This window comes from Betta splendens, chromosome 16, assembly GCF_900634795.4.
Source record: "Betta splendens chromosome 16, fBetSpl5.4, whole genome shotgun sequence".
Classification (NCBI taxonomy): domain Eukaryota; kingdom Metazoa; phylum Chordata; class Actinopteri; order Anabantiformes; family Osphronemidae; genus Betta; species Betta splendens.
In genome coordinates this window covers 11,262,957-11,284,407 of record NC_040896.2, presented here as the reverse complement: position 1 = coordinate 11,284,407, position 21,451 = coordinate 11,262,957, and the positions used below count along the sequence as shown (strand labels likewise).

General features: G+C 47.9%; 1 protein-coding gene across 2 annotated transcripts in view; it reads left to right on the top strand.

Annotated features, from left to right (window-relative positions):
* Positions 1-9,261: 9,261 nt before the first annotated feature.
* erfl3 (Ets2 repressor factor like 3) overlaps positions 9,262-21,451 on the top strand; it is a 39,468-nt gene continuing 27,278 nt past the window's right edge. For both annotated transcript variants that reach the window (XM_029128964.3, XM_029128963.3), the window contains exon 1: positions 9,262-9,875. In XM_029128964.3, the coding sequence (XP_028984797.1) occupies positions 9,854-9,875 (22 nt within the window). In that variant the 5' untranslated portion in view covers positions 9,262-9,853. The remainder of the gene's footprint in view (positions 9,876-21,451) is intronic.

Genomic DNA, 21,451 nt, shown 5'->3' with positions numbered 1-21,451 from the left:
ATATGTGTCACTGAGTACAGTATACACTGTACAGTGTAACATGTGGGTCACTGATGCTTTGAACTTTGTAGCTCAGTGTTGCAAAGATATGAACTAAATCCAGTTCTGGACAGTTTTTAAGCTACTTTCCAAAACCAAATTCTCGTTACGTTCAAAAGATAGAGAATTAGAAATAACGTTCTCAGGTATAATGTTGTTGCTACTGTACAGCTCTGGGTCCAAATGTCACGTGATCTCTAAACAGTTGTTATGGGAGGCAGCAAATAATGCCCTGTGTCACTGACGGGCATCGTAACCAACTGCGTGTCACCGTAAAACCAGAGCGCGGCGCGCGTAACCGGAGAGCGGCGTATCTGGTGAATACGGCCGAGTCTGGAAGAATCCCAGCGGCGGTGGAAGCGTAGTGTGTCAGCGCCACGAGGCCGGGACGCCAGCTGTCACCAAGGAAGGAGCGGCGGTGGTCAAGGTGCGTTCACGGGCCGGTTCAGGGTCGAGGCCTCGGGAGGAGGGGGGTTCAGGCGTCTGAGGGTCATGTCTTGGTTTTAGCTTGAGGCTTTGATGAGCGTTGGGCTGATGTGTGTGTGTGTGTGTGTGTGTGTGGGGGGGGCGTCCTCACTCTGAAGCACGGTGCTGGTGCCAGTTAGCGACAGCGTGAGCGGTGAAGCACTACACGGATCTGGTTTCTCTCTCCAGGCAGCGCAGTGTGTCTGCATTACATTAATGTGTATTTCTTGTTTCTCGGCAGCTGTGACCTTGAACGTTGACCTCTTGACCTCTGCCAGTGCCTCAAAATAAGCAGGTACAGTCAGTACAATCTAGAGGCGTCTGTGAGTATGTTGGTTTTTTCCCTGTTACTATGTTTGTTGTATTAGTGGTTAAGACGTTATTCCTCCTGATCTCTGGGGGCTGAATCGTCACATTGAAAGTATATTAGAACAATCTTTTCTTTTATGTGAGTAGTCACAGTAGAAATGCAGTTAATTGGGCCTTGCTGCTCCAGGACAAACTGAGGTGGAGCCGTAGACAAAGTCTCCGGTTCTCAGCCTGATTCCACTCTGAACTCCGTGCACTCAGACGCACGGGGACGGCGTTGGAAACCTTCCGACGCTTTAATCATTGTTTCACATTTCATAGTAGCATAAAAACAGAGGAGACGTCTATTGGAAGGAAACCAAGGCAATTTTAATGCTACAGTTTCCTTTGTGTGGATCAAAGACGGAGTTGACCTTGTGTCGACTGTGTCCTCATGATTCAGCTGCTTCAAGGTGCACAGAACAAGCGATTCCTCCCAGAATCGTCCGTCTGCTGAACTCAAATCCGATGTTGTTGCTTTTAGTTTCGTCGGGTTTTATTGTTTACTCCTGTCATCTATTCAATATCGATTCAGTGCTCGGGGGTGAATCTAGAACAAGGGTGTAATCAGCGTCACATAAATGTGCGGCGCTGAGGCTGCGGATGCGTCGGCTCCATCCTGGCTCTGTTCTCTTATCGCGTCTGTCATTCCTCCTGCCTTCACCTTGTCAATAAAGTGCCAAAAGCCTGAATGAAGCCAGGATGCCGACACTTCACGGAAATTAACATCAGAGCGCTTTGGGGGAGATAAGGATGTGACAGTCGTTTCATACAAGTGCCTCCATTGCTTCATCGCAGTTTTATAGGAATTGGACGCCGCTCACACAAGAACGCACACAAACAGTGGGCACAGCAGGGGGCCACCCGCCCCCCCCCGCGTGACACATCACCCACAGCTCCCACTTCCCCACAGAAGCCTTCCATGAGGCCAACAACGCCTCGCTCCGCAGGTCCTTGAAGATTAGGGCTAATTTAAAACACCTCGGCGATGGGAGGGATCTGACGTCGAAGCCGTTTGGAGGCCGTTCAAAAATGCACAGTGACGGTTTGTTTTGGCCTGGACTGAAAGAACTGGGCTCATAAACACTGGAACTGGTTCGACTTGCTCCGTGGTGAATGCGGGCCTCAGAGTCAGGCCCGTGAGCGGTGTCCAGCGTGACGCGAGGCGCCGGCGTCAGACACCTGGAGGACGGTGCGTTCAGGTGCCGCGGAGGTGTGTACGGCCTTTACTGCTGAAGAGAGCAAAGAACAAACAGAGATGGGTTCTAGCGGCGCTGGAGGAAAAGTCAGGGCTGGACTTTAGTAAAGTTCATCTAGTCGTTCACCGGTTCTGACTGAATCATTCATATTTTATGATCCGTATCCTCTCATTGGCCACTTTATTATACGCCTGTGTGCTATTAATTAGTCTACATGGTCATAAATACCTGTTGTGTCTTCATAATTTTACTGCATGCTCCTTATTGAGGTCACTTGAGGTCAATTTGAAACAGTGTGTTATAGATTTTTAAATTGTTTTAGAATTCTATTGTTTCCCTTATTGTTGGCTGAAGAAGTCCATTTACTGCAGTGAAGCTCAGGCTCCCGCTGTGTGTGTGTAGTTTCTTGTTATATTCTGACGTTCTGCAGGTCTTTGTTTGCCTGATTCTCGCTGCTGCTGCTGCTGCTGCTGTCCTTCTCGCTGCTCCTTCCTCCTTCCTCTCATCCTGCTCCTCACCCCGCGAGCTCCTCGCGACCTCGGTGGCGGCGCGCGGCGCGTCTGGTCAAACGACGGATAATTAGCGGAGGGCCGGAGCGACGCGAAGCACGCGCGGGTCGGGAAAAAAATGAATCAGCGCCGCTGCACGACAGCGGCTCCCACACTGTGAATGAGCCCACTGCGCAGCACCTCCACAGAAAGGGGCCGGCGGCGCAGCGACGCAGAAACAATCGCAGGCACGAACGCACGAGGAGGAAGCCGACAAAGCAAAGGATGATGCTGATTATGACACATAGCTGTGCCACCCACAGTGGTGCCTGTGCGAGGGCAGAGCACATCAAACTGAGCAAGTGTAACACATGCTCTGTGTCAGTCCTCCTCCTCTGCACTCGCATGTACTGTATGACACATGGCCGAACCTCCCACAGGCCTGCTGTCTCCGGGCCCGGCCGATGCTGGGAGGGGGCCCGGCCGATGCTGGGAGGGGGCCCGGCCGATGCTGGGAGGGGGCCCGGCCGATGCTGGGAGGGGGCCCGGCTGACGGCACCGGCTTCTGGGTCGTCCTCCGGGTGACAGAGGGGCTCGGGGGGCGCCAGGTTCGCTTGTTTTGCTGGGATTAAGCGGTTCGGACGTTAAAAATACCCCCCCCCCCCACGTCACCCGGGAGCGGAGCGTACGAACGCTTGCGTGAATCAGAGACAAGCGGCTGCAGGAGCGTCCGTCTGCCTGAGCAGAGCTCAGCGTGGGGATTCGGTGGCTTGTGGTCAAAGCTTTAAGGGGGTGTGAGTAAATGACCCAGCTTAAGGTGGAAAACCTGAGGAGAGGCCGTTACCTGACAAACATCCTCCTCACACACAGTGACAAGGGCCTGTAGTGTTCAAACAGGTGAGAGATTTCAAAGGTACAATTTAATCATTACTATTATTCCATTTATATTCATTAATTTCGTCCATCTGTGTTGGTTACTTTCGCTGGAGGGCCTGTTTTTTTGCAGTTTATCACTTTATTATCCTCATGATCACCTCCCTCCATCTGTTTGTGACGAAATTAAAGATGAGAATCCTTCAGGGACTTTCTGACACTTTTAAAAGCAGTTCATTCACAACCTTCTCTCACCTCATCCTGGTCCCCGTGGTTCAATGGGACGAGCAAGGCAGCGGGTTGTCGGCACAAAACCCCGTCTTCCGTTCACGAGGCTTTTGGACCAGACGCTTTCACTGAAATCGCCTATAACGTAATTAAGCTGCTACAACACATAACGCATTCACCTGACGCAGAAAAGAGGAAGAGGAGGGAGGAGTGCGATGAAGCCGAGGCGAGTGCGACGGCGGCGGCGACGCAGGTGTCGGCGCGAGAGCGTATTTAAATCAAAGCCAGGGAAGGGAAACAACGGGGATGGATGTGAGGAAGCGAGCGTGCACCTGGTTACTGCGGGGCGGAGGAGTTACGGGAGGAAGAGGAAGCTGCGCGCGGTGCCAGTAGGAAGAGTTTGTTCCTCGGCGCGATACAGGAGACAGTGTCAACACACGCTGCGCTCAATATAGCCGCTGTCACGCGCAGCGCGCCTTCCTTTCCAGGCTGACACTTGCACCTTGCCCGCCCCCCACCCCCACCACCCTCACCCGCCCGCGTTCCTCCATTCTTCACGGGAGCAGTCCCCCCCCCCCCCCCCCCTCCCCTCCGTCCTCCCCCGCGGCCCTGTCCGTCAACGTCACGTCCCCGCAGCTAAATTAACTGATCTCCTTTTGCCCCCCCCCCTCACCCCCCCCCCCTCGCTCTCTGTATATATTATAGGCTTGACACTCAGCCAGACGCTGGTTTAATATAACACACATTCTCTGTGCCTTCTCCCCGCTCTCACATTACCCTCTCTTTCCAGCTCCCACCGCCCCGCTTTCATATGGGCACTGGCCGCTCGCTTTTTCCATACTTTACCCACCGCAAAAAGGAGGTTTTTGTTCTTGAATAGCTCCCTCATTGCCATGGTAATCCGACAGAAAGAGAGTGTGGTTTTTCTGTCTAGGGCCTCGTGGATGAAAATAGTAAGTCACAATGGGTTTCTTTAAGTGGCCCTGAATCTAAGAAATCAATCAGCGCAAACTTGAAGTTGTCATGAAGCGAGTCGAGAGGTTTATGTGCGTGCGGCTCGCCGCACGTGTGTTGTTCTGCGTCTTTCAGGTGGATCCTCCCTCTGCACCCAACCCCCCCCCCCCCCCCTCCCCCTCCCCCCCTCCCCCCCTCCCCCCTCCTCCCCCCGCCGCCACCTCACCGCTCGCTGTGGTAATCCCATTACTCATGTGCGAATACCAGCTGGGGAGAGGAAGGGTGAGGGGGGGTGAGAATGTGGACAGAGGACAACTGTGTGGAGGCTTCGGGTCCCGACGAGACGGTTGGACATCCTATACACGTTTATTCAGGGTGTCGCTCACAAAAGGGAACAAAACGTTCACTGACGTTACAAAATGTTTCACTGTAACTGAAACAAGAAGGAAAAAAAAAAAAGGAAAAGAAGTAGACGTGGACCCCGAATGACCCCCGTGAGGAGGAAGGAGAGAGCGAGGGAGTGATATCTGGCCGCGTCTCCTGACGGTTGGACCGGCGAGCTTGAAAATAAACAAATTCTTTGATGACAAAGACCCCACTGACTGTCCTCTCTCCCACTCCTTAGTCTCCACAGCCTCTCTCTGTCCTTTCTTCCCTCGTGCCGCTTGGACGGGGTGAGGTAGGAGGGCGAGTGTGTGTGTGTGTGTGTGTGTGTGTGTGTGTGTGTGTGTGTGCGTGTGTGTGTGTGTGTGTGTGTGTGTGCGTGTGTGTGTGTGTGTGTGCGTGTGCGTGTGTGTGCGTGTGCGTGTGTGTGCGTGCGTGCGTGTGTGTGTGTGTGTGTGTGTGTGTGTGTGTGTGCGTGTGTGTGGTGGGGGAGGAATTAACCGCCATCCTGCTGCACTTGTTGTCCCCTCAGCTGCCGGCTTGTCCTTTCATCTGGTCTGCTCTCACCCACCGTGCCTCCCATCTTCCGTCGCCTTTTCAACATCACACAAGAAGTTAAACCACTTTCTTACCCAGTCAAGGTTCTCGCATAAAGAATTAAAGCCGAACAAGGGTTTAACTTTGTGGGAGTTTCGCACAATAGGACCTGAGGTTGATTTTGTAAAGTTCGCTCGCTTGGAAATCAAGTCGGGTGTATTGAAGCACCGGCGACGGCGGACAAAGGCAGCCAGAGGTGAACACAAGCAGAGCCTGAGCACATGTATGTTTAAGAGCGCTCGCGTCATCAGTGCTCTGAGTCATCACATGCCCTGCGTTCATATTACACCTTTGCTGGTTGCCTAACGCCCCGTCCAGGAGTCACAATCCTGCCCTGCTTCCACAGGTGGCTGCGGCCCACCACACCCACTGTCCGCGGTCATTACACCGACCCCAGCCGAGGCCCGGCCCAGATGAGGCCGGTGCCGAGCGGCTCCGCGGGGCGTTCGACCCACTCGAGCTGCAGCGCCGACTCCTCCACCGGGTGCATGGATGGATGGATGGATGGATGGATGGATGGATGGATGGATGGATGGATGGATGGATGGATGGATGGATGGATGGATGGATGGATGGATGCTGGGGGGGGTGAAGGCGTCCATGGACGGATGCTCACAGCCACCCCGCGCGCTGACAAAGTGGCCGCGCTCCCTTTCATTCTCCCCGTCTTTCTCTGCGCAGCGTCTGTCTGTCACTCCGATTAGGAACGGCCGGAGTCCCATAAAGCGCCGAGGGGACGGGAAAAAGGCGGGATGGGAGATGGAGGGAGTTACGGATGATGCAGAACCAATAGAACAAGGCTCTTCTGTCACACAGCCATCAGCAGCCGCACTCACCAAATGCATGTGACAGTTTAAATAAATAATACGTGAACATGTGGGAATTTACAGTAGGTTCAGTCTCATCACTCCGTCAACGTTTGGATTAGAAAGGCGACAGAAGACGAGAGGATAGAGAGATATGCACACACAAAGGCAACACAAATGTAGTTTGTAAGTTTGTCAAACCGTTCTTTGAGGTCTTTGATGCATTTGCAACTTTAATCTATTTTAAAAATATTTTTAGCTGAACTTGTATGTTGTAAGAGTGTTTTTCTCCAAATTCCTAAATTCTAGATCCTCTATCAAGATGATTCATTAAACAAAACCTCACATCACAATTAAGCTCTTAATTCTAACTTGTGCTGCAAAGAAGCACATTTGTACAGTCTAATGAAATGTCAGCATTAAAAAAACGGCACCATTGATCCTTTTGACTTGATTATAAAAGAGCAATCATGATCATCAGCAACTCATTACAACTGCAACAATTATTTCCACATGTGAAACTCACGAGCCCTTCAACCTTGAGTTTGTAGCTGCAATAATGACCCGAGGAGAGAACATGAGGCGATGAGTGTGAGGGAGGGAACGAGGCGCACGCACGGCGAGGTGGAGGAGGCTGGAGCAGGAGGAGGAGGAGGAACAGAGGAGGTGTGAGAGTGAGGGATGGGTGGCGGTGACAGGACGGGAGCGGACGGAGTAGAAGCAAAGTAAGAGGGAGTGGGGGAGAGAGAACTAGAGAGGTGGATGAGCAGCACGGGAGAGGGGGGAGGATGAGGAGAGAGAGAGGGGGGGGGGGGGGGGGGGGGGGGGGGGGGCGAGCAAAGCGCTGTGTTGATCGCTGTTCAGAATGTACTGTGCTGTAGATTTGTCTGTAAATGTCATCTCCTGTGCTTGAGTTACAAAGGAGAACATTCACACAAGTCCCAGACAGACACGTGTACATAAACACACAGAAGCCCGTCGGTCACAATGCACATGATCACAAAGTCACCATTAAGCGACAGGATGTGCTTTTTTATCTCCTTTTCTCTCTCTGGAGACCCCCCCCCCCCTCATATCCTGGCTATGATTTCTTCTCTCTCATCTCTCCCTCGGTGTTGAAGAGCCCGGGGGCCGCTGAAGAGCCCTTCACCTCAACCAGAAATACAGGCACTGGAACATGTCTAATAGCGGTGTGATTGATACGTGGTGAACGCATGTCAAAACAGACGACGGCGGTGGAATGGGGGGGGGGGTTCAGGCTTCGGTTCCCGGCTCGTCGCCCTATTGTTGTCCCCCGTGTGAAAAGTAACCCACGCGGGCCGCTGCTGTGTTTTTCCTGAAGAAGAGACAAGACAGCAGTTTCCTCAATGTCCAATTTAAATGGGCTCTTTTTTCAGGCCGGTCTCTTATCAGGCAGCGCAGAGCGTGTTTCCTGAGCCTGTCGGAGAATGGCCAGTGAAGGGAGGAGAAATCCTGTTTGTAAATCACACCGGAGGGACATTGTAGCCGTCAGGGGACTTTGTTGACTCTGTTTTACTACCGCCGCCTCGGCCTGTTGACAGGGCAGGTCAGTGGTGGGCAGCGTGATGTAACAAGACGTCAAAAGAGGCACAAAACCCCGCACGAAGCCTCTGTTTCTGGCCCCATGCAGGTGTTGGGGTGCAAAAAGGCAAAAGGAGGAGATGCACTTCGCCTGCCATGTGTGACGCCTCGCCCTCCGCGCATGCACTTATCGATAGCACGCGGCGGTTTCGTATCATGGGCACAGGAGGAAGCAGAAGTGTGTGACGGCGACAATCCCAGCCATGTGAAAGCAGCGCAGATGCCTCCGACCTCTGAGGCGGCTGATATTCACACACCCATGCACGGTCCTCTGGGTGCTGCGTTCAGGAGCTTAAAGGCCAGACACAGCTGGTTAGCGGTGATTAAAAAAGAGGAAAAGGGAGTAAGTGTTACTGTACATGAGACACTGGCACCAGAACAGGATGCAGGTTCACATTCAAATTAACCACGCGGTTGTTCTTTTTACTTTGTTGTTTTCACGTGACGAAGATTTGCTACACGTTACTTTGATGTGAAGCACACATATTTCTGTTGAAATAGAGTTCAAAGTAGTTGAGCAAGTTATGTTTTTAGACTTTTTGGCAGTGGTAGTCTTCACTCACAATAAGATTAATTTATCACTATATCATGATTTAGTTCCACAATACAGACAATTACACAAAAAGTTTTAAAGTCTTCGTACTTGTACTTAAAACAAAATATAATCAACAGAGAAGGACCTCTGTTGCCTAAAAAAGCTGAACTTCAAATACTACATAAGTTAAAGGTCTAAACATGTGGGAAAACAGTGTGTTAAATAAATGAATGATGATATAATAAATTGATCAGAATAAAAAGTAATAGGTGTGCACTTGGATTTAGATGACTCTACTTTTCCAGCTGAGTATGTTTTGCATCACTACACAACAACACAGCATAGAGTCACAGATGAGAGGCGGCTAATTTGGTAGGAAACGCACTAACGCTGAGTTTGAACGTCTTGTTTTCCGAGTTAATCACTATCTGACGCGTTCACATTTCATTTGCCCGTTTAGTAAGTGTAATTATCGCGATATGATAGGGCCTAATTAGAAACGTTACCCCTGATTGACGCAAACGGGCTCCGTGTGCGCCGAGCAGCGCTCGCGCCTCTCTCAAATCGTAGGATGTGACGTCACCACGGCAGCGCTATGTGGCGGTCTCCACGGCAACGCCTCGTGCTGCAGTGACGCCAGCCCGCGCTCCGGCTCGTGGTGAGTGGGCGTGACTCGCCACGTTAGCCCCCCCCCCCTCCTCTCCCTCCATCCTCTCTCTCCCGTCAGTGTGGGCGGGCCCCGCGCGGAAGAGAGCGAGCGAAACACGACACCCCGAGGACGGAGAGAGGCGCGGGGGGGAGGAGAGAGTCGCTCTGAGTGGTGTGAGTGTGAGTGGAGGACTGGAAAAAAAGTCCGTAAAGAAAGAGAGCTTCGTCTCTGTCGTTAATTTCTGTCAAAGAAGTACGAAAGCTACGCGGCGGAGAGATGTCAAACGGCAGCGAAGATGCGGCCGCGCCGGAGTAAACAGCGGACAGTTAGTGGCGGAACTAGTTAGAGGAGAGAGTGAGACAGCGGCGTCGGGACGGTTGCAACTTGAGCAGATTGAAGCGCGGCGAGTGACGGGACACCAGGCGAGGACCGACGGCGAGGTGTTGAGCGCCCAGCGAGCCGTTCGGTCGGCGAGGAGCCAGGGAACGGCGACGGCAACGGCCGAGCGCGAGCGCGAAAGAGCCGCGCGAGCAGCAGCAGCAGAAAAGTTTGCCGCGTAGCTTCTGCCTTGTTTTCCAGATTGGGAAGCACAGGGGGAGAACGGGGCCGAGCGATTGACTTTTGTTTCCACAAGCAACTTTGTGGAATTCATTCAGCCGAGGTTCAGTAGCTGAAGCCGGGGAAGAATGAAAACACCGGGAGATACTGGTAAGTTCCGATTTTATAACCCACCATTGTGTGTATTTGATCACTCGCCGCGTTCGCCAGCAAAGCTACCATTCGCCGCATTACTGATTAATTATAAAGGGAGATAGTCACCAACATCCGCGTCCAATAAATAGAAACACGATATATATTCATATATATTATATGACTTTCAGCTTTAATTCCATGGGTTGAACAAAAAGATTGCATAAAACTGTGAAAAACTAAAGCATTTATTAAACACAATCCCTTCATTTCATGGGCTCGTAAGTAATTGGACAAATGAAATAACTGAAAATAAAATGGTCATTACTAATATTTGGTTGAAAACCCTTTGTTGGCAATGACAGCCTGAAGTCTTGAACTCATGGACATCACGAGATGCTGGGTTTTCTCCTTCTGAATGCTCTGCCAGGCCTTTACTGCAGCGGCTTTCAGTTGCTGTTTGTTTGTGGGCCTTTCTGTCTGCAGTTTAGTCTTCAACAAGTGAAATGCATGCTCAATTGGGTTAAGATCAGGTGACTGACTTGGCCATTCAAGCATATTCCACTTCTTTGCTTTAATAAACTCCTGAGTTGCTTTGGCTGTATGTTTTGGGTCGTTGTCCATCTGTATTATGAAACGCCGCCCAATCAGTTTGACTGCATTCACCTGGATCTGCGCAGACAGTATGTCTCTGAACACCTCAGAATTCATTCGGCTGCTTCTGTCCTGTGTCACGTCATCAATAAACACTAGTGTCCCAGTGCCACTAGCAGCCATGCACGCCCAGGCCATCACACTGCCTCCACAGTGTTTTACTGATGATGTAGTGTGCTTTGGATCATGAGCTTCTCCACGCCTTCTCCATACTTTTCTCTTGCCATCATTCTGGTAGAGGTTGATTTTGGTTTCATCTGTCCAAAGAATTTTTCCAGAACTGTGCTGGCTTTTTTAGATGCTTTCTAGCAAAGTCCAATCTGGCCTTCCTATTCTTGAGGCTTATGAGTGGCTTGCACCTTGCAGTGTACCCTCTGTATCTACTTTCATGCAGTCTTCTCTTTATGGTAGACTTGGATATTGATACGCCTACCTCCTGGAGAGTGTTGTTCACTTGGTTGGCTGTTGTGAATGGGTTCCTCTTCACCATGGAAATGATTCTGCGATCATCCACCACTGTTGTCTTCCGTGGACGTCCAGGTCTTTTTGCGTTGCTAAGTTCACCAGTGCTTTCTTTCTTTCTCAGGATGTACCACACTGTTGATTTTGCCACTCCTAATACTGTAGCAATTTCTCGCATGGTTTTTTTCTGTTTTCTCAGCTTAATGATGGCTCGTTTCACCTGCATGGAGAGCTCCTTTGACCGCATGTTGTCTGTTCACAGCAAAATCTTCAAAATGCAAACACGAGTCCTCTAATCAACTCCAGGCCTTTTATCTGCTTCACTCATAATGACATAACAAGGGAATTGTCCACACCTGCCCATGCAATAGCATGGAAGTCAATTGTCCAATTACTTACGAGCCCATGAAATGAAGGGATTGTGTTTAATAAATGCTTTAGTTTTTCACATTTTTATGCAATCTTTTTGTTCAACCCATGGATATATATATATATATATATATATATATATATAAACCTGTTGATTTGAGCTGCTCGGGACCAGCGCAATAGTCCGTGTCTGTAAAATCTGGTGCAGGTTCAGTACTGTACTCCAGTTCAAGAGGAAGTGGTTAAACTACTGTACAGTTGTTACAGCGACATCCTCCGTGTCACCGTGACAACCTAATTTCACCATGAAGCACCTTTCACAGAACTGGCTGAAAATCCCAGAAGCGCCGCGCGCGTGCTCCACATACAGGGACACGGAGACGGGGCCGCGTTGATGGGCCGCCGCGGCTCGCCTCCTCCTGGCGGCGGCGCTGAGGCGATCGGATCCCGCCAGGTAGACGCGGAGCGAGCCGATATTAACCCGTTAACCGCGCGCGCGTTCGCCAGGTACTGGGCCTGTCAGCATGTTGAAGTGAGAGCGGGGGGTGGGGGTTTCCAGCAGTCAGCTGAGGTCTGCGTCTATGTCTAATTCCTGAAATGCTTGCATAAGTTTGTTCTTGCTGCCCTCTCTTAAAGCCAAGCCACTTTTTTCTTTAGAAGGAGGAAGTGGAAGTGCGACTATTTGTGCCAGATACGCAGTTTATTATTTGAGTGTTAGTAATCAAGTGTCTTGTGGGCATGACCCCGTTATTACAGTCCTTAACTGGGCACCAGTGTAAAAACTGGAGCTTATTCATTGAACAACAGAACAATAATCAGTGGTTATTTGAGTTATTTTCAAACACAAGTATTTGCAACTTTTAACTTGCAAAAGGGAAATTCAACATCATATATTACTGTTAGTATAAATATTTGTGGGTTGACCAATACCACTCATCTGAAGATGTCAGTAAATTTGATGATGTCTACCGAAATAAACAGCAGATTAGTGGTTAATTCTAAGAATAGTCAGTTGCATCAAATTTTTTTTTCTGTACAACATCCTAAAGTCTGACTGTTTCAAACTATCTATACATATTTAATAAGTTGTGACCTGTGAGAACAGTGGGATGACTTTGTAAGTAGTTGCTGCTAAGCATTTGGCGCAGGGCCATAGGTTCGTGACTGACAAACTGTGTGGACTCTCTCCCTCACTCCCTTCCCCCACCCTGTCCCCTCCTGACTCCCACTGCACCCGGCCTTCAGCCCCTCAGCCCTGCAGCCCCAGCCCCTCAACCCTCCACATTCCTGCACAGACACACTCCCTGCAGCAGCCCCGAAGACGCTGCCATGACATCACACTACATCCCACCACAAGTAGCCCTTTTATCGCTGTGAAGCCCGCGTCTGCGCGGCTGCAGCTTAAATCCTTCTGGGAAGGTACTAAAAATTGATTGTGCTTAGGTTATTGGTGTGATGTATCCAGTAAGTGTGTGTTTGTGCAGCTGGTGGGTTGTGTTTATTGTGTTTTTAGTGAAGGTAAAGAACTTTAACTGGTTAGTGTGAAGTGTGTGCTCTCCACAAACCAGTTACCGTTAACGTTCACAGTGGAGCATCCTTCAAGGTTGATTTTTGATTGACGTGGGTTGTTTTAACTACTGTTATCCAAAGTGCACAGAGAGGAAAATGAAACAAAAGGAAGGCAACTGAAACTAAAGAAAGTTGATATAAACACTAAATCACTTGAATATTTGCAAATTACTTTTCTGTCCATCAACTTCTAAATTAATTAAATTATACTTTCGAATTAAGTTTTTTTGATAAAAATACTGAATAAATCCTTTCATCACTAATTGGCAAGTCTGTCCTTGGGGCATTATCTCAATTTGATCTTGTAACAACATCTTTAAATAGTTGAATTATGGAGCGGGGTTAATCTGTGGCGTTGTCCTGATCTGCCTTATCTCTTGCTGTGGCTGCTTTTGCCATCGGAGGGTCTCTTTCCAGCATGTTCAGTGATTGAAGATCGTGTCCCAACAGTCATATGTCCACCTTTGTGTGCACCTCAAAGGCTTTGCTAATGATTGATTAGTCTCTGGTGATAAGGACATACACACACAGCCATAACTTGCCTACTGTAGGTCTCTCCCTCTTTAACCCTGCTACGCACTCTGTGCTCCAGCTTTTGTGTATCCCTCGTTTTCCCCCGTATCTCCCCAAGGGTTACAATTTTTCTCCTGCCACCTCTGTCATTCTTTTTCTCTCTCTTGACAGGATAAGGACTGGTGTGTGTCTTTGTGTGATGGAATTGCTTAGCGGGACCCCTGGCTCTGGAGTGGCCATTGTGTGTGTGGGGTGTGGGGCGATAGGGGGACGCCCTGGGGCTGATTGTGTGGGGGCCAGGGACCTCTCATTGTACTCATAGTGGCATGGAGAAGCTCATAGTTTGGTGGTGCTTTTGACAAGTGAAGAGGCCGCACTTTCACTTGCGAGTGTGGCTTGAGTGTGTGTGTTCTTGCTGTGTGTGTGTAAAGAAAAAGCGAGGTACATGGTATTTAGGCAGTCATTTAACTACATAGTTCAAATGTTGCTTTGACTTTTTATTGTTTTTGTTGCAACTTCCCAATTGTGATTTTTCTATTTAATTTAGCCACACACATTTGCGCTCTCTCTTACAACACACACACCCATACATGCACAAACACACACACACACACACACACACACACACACACACACACACACACACACACACACACACACACACACACACACACACACACACACAAAGAGTCCTGGCTTATGATATGGGAGCACAGGGGACAAAAGGGGAAGCTTGTGAAGACATTTTAAAAGGGAACATTTTAAAAGGGAACATTTCACCTTTTCCTTGTGTGGGTTTGTGTATGCGATTGTAGGCATATGCTTTCCAATCTCAACACACAACCGCTGTGATGATAAGCGCAGTGATTAGCCTTATCTGTGAAAACTCTCTTGCCGTGCTGACCACAGCAAAATCACCACCTCCCATTATCCCAATACAGTTTTACAGCCTGGTTTATGGGACAGTGCCCTGCTGTGATCAGGCTCAGTCAACATGCTTAAATGATGTTACCATGCGAAGAACCTGGCAGAATCTGCTAGGTGCCAAGAGCTGACTTTGATTGCTAGAGTAAACATGTTAACAATATTATTAAAGTATCTTTAAATTTAATTTAAATTCCAAAACAAAAACTTTCATTTTAGTTGATTTGATAAAAGTGTTACCAACCCAGCACAAAGGCAACATTTCCTTTGGATGTGGTTTGGATGAGGTGACAAATGACTTCTGGTAGGGGGTCTTCAGTTGTGGAAATGTCTGAATTTAGCCAGGAATGTGACCAAAGGGTACAATGTACTCAGCCAGTCGTCACTAATGGACTGACCTCCCCACCATTAGTCCTGTGCTGCCCTTGACCACTGAGACCAGAGCCACCACAGCCAACAAGGCAGCATTGCCTTTGATGTTGATGTCAGAGATGTTTCTGACTACTGTCCAGCGCTGTTGGCCTGTTGAGCCTACGTCACAACGCCAACCCCCAAAATTTATCTCTTATCGGACACTGCAATGATGCAAACTCTGCCTCTTTGATTGGCCTCATCAACTGCATTATTGTGGGGTACAAATCTAGAGATGTATTCGCAATCCAGTTTTTACCCTGATAAAACAGTACAAACACCAACTGTGTCCTCGGGCCATGTGCGTACGTCAGTCAAGCCTACTTTTCCCCCAGTGCCATTGGTTGTAGCCACAGCATGACCCCGTATTCGCTGAATTGGTTATTGGTCAGACATGGCAATTTGGCGGATGCCCCCGAGTCTCGATGGGATGAACTGTTGACGGGTAACGGTAACAATTTTGAGGATCCTTTGTTTTAGCGCACATACACAGAACAAACACACTCGCACACAGTGCTGCTTTTTATTGGAATTCTTGGACCTCCCACATTCCTGCTTAGAAGGTTAATAGTTGCCGGCTGTGTTGCATTACACGAGGGGAAAACACAACAGTTACTATCTCTGCAAGCCATTTCTGAGTGCACTCACTCAGTTAGGTACAATGCAAGGCTTGTGTCAGTACAGGCATGTTAATATTAATGATGTGAATATAACATGAATAAAATATGTCCAAGAATGCATTCAGATAATGGGCACTTGTTATAGTGAAATTATAAATTAACGCTGCACCCTCAGAATGCATTTGGGCTCACCAAGGGTATGTTTGCAACTGGGTATCAAAATTCATGTTGAGAATGCAGCGGGGTGTGTTGGTGTGCATGGATTGCCCTGAACTGTTCAGCAGCTGTTTGTGTTTGCACATGCACGTGTGTTGTAATGTAATATGGGGAGTTTACAGAGCCACATTGTTGTAGAGGTGACTCAGACGGAGGCGCAGGATGGCATGTCGTCGTAAAAATGCATCAGCTATGCATGTGAAGGAGACAGGTTTTCAGGCTAAAGGCATTTGCTCGCTGGCAAAGTTTGTACGCTGCACCTTGCTGGTGTATTTGGTGACCGAGGCGCCACTGAAACTGATCTGAGCCTGCCGAAATGCACACACACTCACACACACACACGAAGATCAGGTATCTCTGTGCTTCAGATCCTTCCAGATGAGAGGTTTTATTCTGGATGTTCAGAACACAATGACCTGTCCTCCGGGGTAGAGGCTGAGGTGTCACATCTCTGCTGGCTGGAGTATAATCAGAGTGTAAGCTGTCAAGTCCATGATGGCACTTAGTCAGTCAGTCAGTCATGAAGCCAACTGTTCCCTAACCTCTTTGCCTAACAGTGGTAGTCATCGCGCCACCTCTAGCCAACCGCACCACAACCACCTGGCCTGTTGTATACACACACATACACACATTGCTCAGCCACTTTGCTGTTTTTGTGTGAACTGTTACTTTACACCAGTTGTGGTAATATCTATTTCCAATCTTCCTCCAATAATACTAGTCGTGTTGGTATATTTGTATCTTTGGAGTAGGGAAAGTGCTTCAGGTTAGTTTTCTCATCTACTGTAATAGCCTTCAGTGTACTTTGGAGTGTGTCGGGCCTCCCTCTCCCCACCCCCTACTGCGATCTGATCAGAAAAGTGAATAAACCTGGGAATACATTAAAACAAATGAATGAGGTGTCAGCATTAACATCTGTCACTCTGTGCAGACTGAAAAGCTACAGGTAAAGCAGTGGATAAACAAATGTGGAGCATCTGGCCAGCACCCATTTCAAAGCTGTTTAAACTGCAGATAGCGCCATCTTAAAAGTTTACTATACTTTTATTGTTTCATTATATGGAGTCAATCTTTTTTTTTTTATTTGATTGTGAAGTAGATGGGAGTGTTGAAATTTCTTCTTGCCATGATTCATGAAAACATTCTGTAGGGGAATCATGCGCCTAACAGAGGTGGATATTCTATGTTCTGATGTTAACATTATTTAAAGTTTTTAGAAACAATTCATATCATGATGCATTCTGAAACCTCAATGCATAAAGCCAGTGAATTTGATCTAAGTATATCAAATTATCGTCAGTAGTCCAAAGAGTTTGTCTGTGAGTGTAAAGGTGTGATAAAGACTGGGCTCTCCCTCTGATTCACAGAGGTGCTGAGTGGAGCTCCTAACCCCTCTCTAACCCCTTAAGTCCAGTGCAGTCAGCAGACACTCCCTGCAGAAAGGCAGCAGTGTTTGAATAGTTCCTCTGGCTATTTTTATCTGGGAATCTGCCTCTGTGCTGGACCCAGGGAGCGGGGGTGGAGGGCAAATAGCTAATCTAATTTCAGATGATGGGAAGTCACCAAAAGGACTTCTGTGCCACTTGCATAGTGTCGATATTTAGTGTGCTTGTGGGGTTGGCTGCTGAGGATTGAAAGGCTGTCTGGCGCCAAGTTAAACTTTCTCCCTTGTCACCCTCCTCCCCTCTCTCTCCCTTCCCCCCAAACTTCCCTCTTTTCCCTTGCCTCTCTCTCCCCTTCCCTCCACCCCATGTAAGGAATGCAACATCACGTTTAGAGTTTTCTTTTCAACCAGTCTTCTCTCTCCCTCTGTATTTTTACTGAGCTGTCTCTCTTGCATTCTCTTACTCTCTCTCTCTCGCTCGCTCTCTCTCGCTCGCTCTCTCTCTCATTCTCTCATGTTCAGACCTGTTCCTTTTTTGCACGTCATAGCTCATTTTGAACTTTGAGCCAACTCGTCAGTCAGCGTGTGACAGTGAGAAAGTTGTGTGTTTCTGAACGGCGTGGCTTTAGGTGGGAAAGGCATTCGAAAAGTGTTTCTACCCATTTTGCAAAGTAAAAAGAAAAAAAAACTCACAAAATAATGAGTGTATACATTAAAGTTTTTGTAAACAGCTCTGCTTCTTGTAGGTGTGTACATAAAGACGCCACATAATAGCTGGCCAAATGGCACCGTGTCTGGTTGGGTTAACAGTAACAAACTGCTTGTGTGCGAGAGAAGAGATAAGCGGGACGAGTACATCCTCTGCCTTTTATCAGCTGTGACTGCTTGATTTAATTTCATCCTTCTGGACAACCCCGCACGTAAGCGCCATGTTTTACGCTCGAGATTTAGAAACACAACTGCGCCGCCTCAGCCGAAATTAGACCAAGTGATTGCTAAACCACCTCTTCCTGGAGTCGCGGGCCTGTTGCTGAATGCATTTCTTTAGCACGACTTGCGACGTTGAGCCAGATGGAGCTATTCTTTGAAGTGCTGCATGCGAGTGTGGGAGAGAGGGGGATAGTGTGTTCATTTAGATCCCAGTCGTGTGTGTTTGTGCACACACAGAGGCGCATGTCCCTGTAGGGGAGTAAAACCTTTTTAAGCATCGATTGACCCTCCTATCCCACTACACTCGCTTCCCTCTCACTATCATTTGTGTGTCACCAATCCATGGATTAATACCCCAGTGGCAGCTCCTCTTCCATTAGTCTCCTCCTCCTCTTTCCTCCTCTTCCCCTCTCCTCTCCTGCTTCATGTCACCCAACCCTGTCTGTCTGTCTTTCGCTGATCGCTCTGCTGTACCACCGGACGTGACTGGATGACCAGACACAGCATGGTTGTCAGCCGACGTGGCCCAACTAGTGAGCAAACCACTCTTGTCAGTCACTGCCACAGTGAATCAGTAGTCAGACGTACTGTACCTGGTTGCAACTTGACCAAGGAGCCCTGAAAAGTACGTAAGTCAGACAGGGCCTCAAGTGCAAAGTGCAAGTTGGCCTCAGTGGGAAGTGAGTGGACTGTTCTCCCAGCAGGACCAACATCTGACTCTATTTTTGGCCAGTGACTCTGGTTGTCTTAAATGCTCCTAAGAGGTCCTTCCTTCAGGACGCCGACGTTTTCCTGGCTCTCCAGGTGTGTGTTTCTCTGCTTGTGTATCTCCGTGTGTGTTCTGGCCTGATGGAAACAGGATAATGCATTGGATCATTGGGAAGGTATTTATAGGGAAAGTGTTTAAACTTTAATGACAAGGCCGGCCATCAGTGCTGCACATCATATAGCATGTCCTCCTCCTGCACATGCGCAGGGCTGCGATCGGGCTCGTCCCGTCCCCTGGGCCTCAGAGCGAGTGCCATCCAGCCTTACACACCTCAATACCTCTGTTTACTCTTAGTGCCTTGGGCCGAACATGTATTTTTGACTCACCTACAGTGTTGGTTATTTGTTATTCACGTTGGAGAAGTGTTGTATTTAGTCCGACTGACCTTTTGATAAACACCTCAATTTTGCTCCTCTTCACCTTTAGGGTGAATTACTGCAGGTTCTTCCTTTTTCTATCTTAAACCGTTTTGCAACGTCTTCATTAATGTGCAGACTGAACAGTGTTGAATGACTCTCTCCTGACTACACAGACACTCATATTCTTTAAATTAAAACCAATAAATCAGGCTGTAGTCAGGGGGGTGTCAGCTGTTTTATTGTCACCTTGATACATACATGCACCCTTTGTGCATGTATAATTTTTTTTTGAAGTTTGTTTTAGGGTCCTGCAGTTTTTGTGTTATATGTTATAATTTGTATCCCCCAGTTGGAGGAGTGGTGACCTTAAAGGGTTTTGTTTAACGCAGCATCAGTTCAATACATATTTTACATTAGTTGTGAATATTAACATCACTCCCGATCGATTCAGGAAACCTGTCTCCTTTTTATGACATCAGGGTGTAGGCAGTTTGCCCAGCCCTGCTGTGTGTGTGTGTGTGTGTGTGTGTGTGTGTGTGTGTGTGTGTGTGTGTGTGTGTGTGTGTGTGTGTGTGTGTGTGTGTGTGTGTGTGTGTGTGTGTGTGTGTGTGTGTGACTCCATACAGTAGCCCTGCCCTCGGTCACAATAGTTTTATCCGTCCATTTTTAGCATCAGATGTGGCTCAGTGAAATTACATAACAGCCAGGCGGTTGCTTGCGGGTGGGCGCACACATATAAGCTTACTGTACACACACGCACATACAGTGCGATTGTTGTTTTAGGGGATTAGAGCGTTTGATGAACAGAAAACTGAGCTAGATCCCCTGACCAGTCACAGGGTGAGGGGGAAAAAGGAGGAGAGAGAAGAATGGATCAAGAGCAGAGAAGGGATTTACGAATCAGGAGGGAAGGATGACGAGGTGAAAACCAGGAGTTATGGTTTATATATAATAATATAAGAAGAAGAGAGAAGTGACAAAACATTCTTAATTATCAAGCTTTATTAAAGTCTATTAAAACCTAGACGGTTGATACATTTGTCTAAAGAAGCTAAAACACTGTATTTTAAACAAAGGTGACAGATGATTGTGGCTCTGGTCCAACAGATTTTATCAGCATATCTCTTGGTAACATGGCACATCTGGCTTTTAACTGCAAACATGTGCATCTGTGCTAAATAATAATAGTTTGTGTACATGTAACCATAGAAACAGGGCAGCATCTTTTTGTTGCCAAGTGATGTCAATCAAAATATACATTCTTGACCACTGACTAAACACACTGGCGATAATGACTCTGAATAGAGGTAGTCATACGTGCAGTCAATCATTTTTGCCCATGTTCTCACTAATACACGCTGTAGCCTTTGTAGTCTCTCACACGTGCGTCCATCTTCACACGCACACTCCCATACTCAGCATGGCCCCCAGCTATTATCCACACTGTGTGCGAGTGGGTGTTGTGTTAGTGGGGTTATTGTGTTCGTCTGACCCAAGTATTAGCCGGGTTCTGTGCAAAGGTACATTTTCTCCCTTAGGTTAGTTGTGAGAAGAGGCAGAGTGCAGAGGTGTGTGTATCTGTGTGCGTGTGTGCGTGGGGACGTGGGATTTGTGCCTGTATGAGTCATTGATGTCAGCGGTGTGAATGTGTTGACTTTTTTCTTTGTATAATTTAGGGTCAGAGCAATAAGTCACCATTTTCTGACACCTGGGGTCCAGTATCAAGTCGATTAGGCCAAACTCGTTTGTGGGTGGAGCTTGAATATATATATATATATATATTTATGTGTGTGTATATGTCTTTTTTGCATTCCCTTACATTGTTGCTTTTTCTTTGTCATTATGATGGATTGGATCATTTAATTTAGTGTCATCATCAAGATTAAAAGTATTGGATATTGCAGCTGGTCTGTAACACAAAATAATATGGCAGATATTGATGATTTGAATCTGTGTAAATCACTGTAGCTTTGAAATTCCGTAATTATTAATAACACAATTAAACTGTGTGCGTTTGTCATCCTTAATTGTATTCATGCACGTAATGCATCAGATTACATTGTGATGAGTGTTTTAATTTGGATCTGTGTATGTAGGTGTGTCATCAGACTGGTATTGTGTAGTTGTAACAGTGAGCTGGTGCAGCTGTCACTCCATGGGGAAGCCCCGCGCTACCTTATACCTCGCGTGGATGAGCCCAACTCTTTTCAATTGATGTTCAGGACAATAGTTTGTATCAGTGCTGCCTTTGTCATGTGTGTGCTAGTGTCTTTGTGTCTGAAATGTAACCGAGAGGTCTCACTATTATATGTTCACACACACACACATGTACTCACCCACACACACAGTGAGGCAGTGCCTCATGTACCACCGAGCAGAGGTAAGCGGTGTGTGTACACTCAGCTCTTACATAA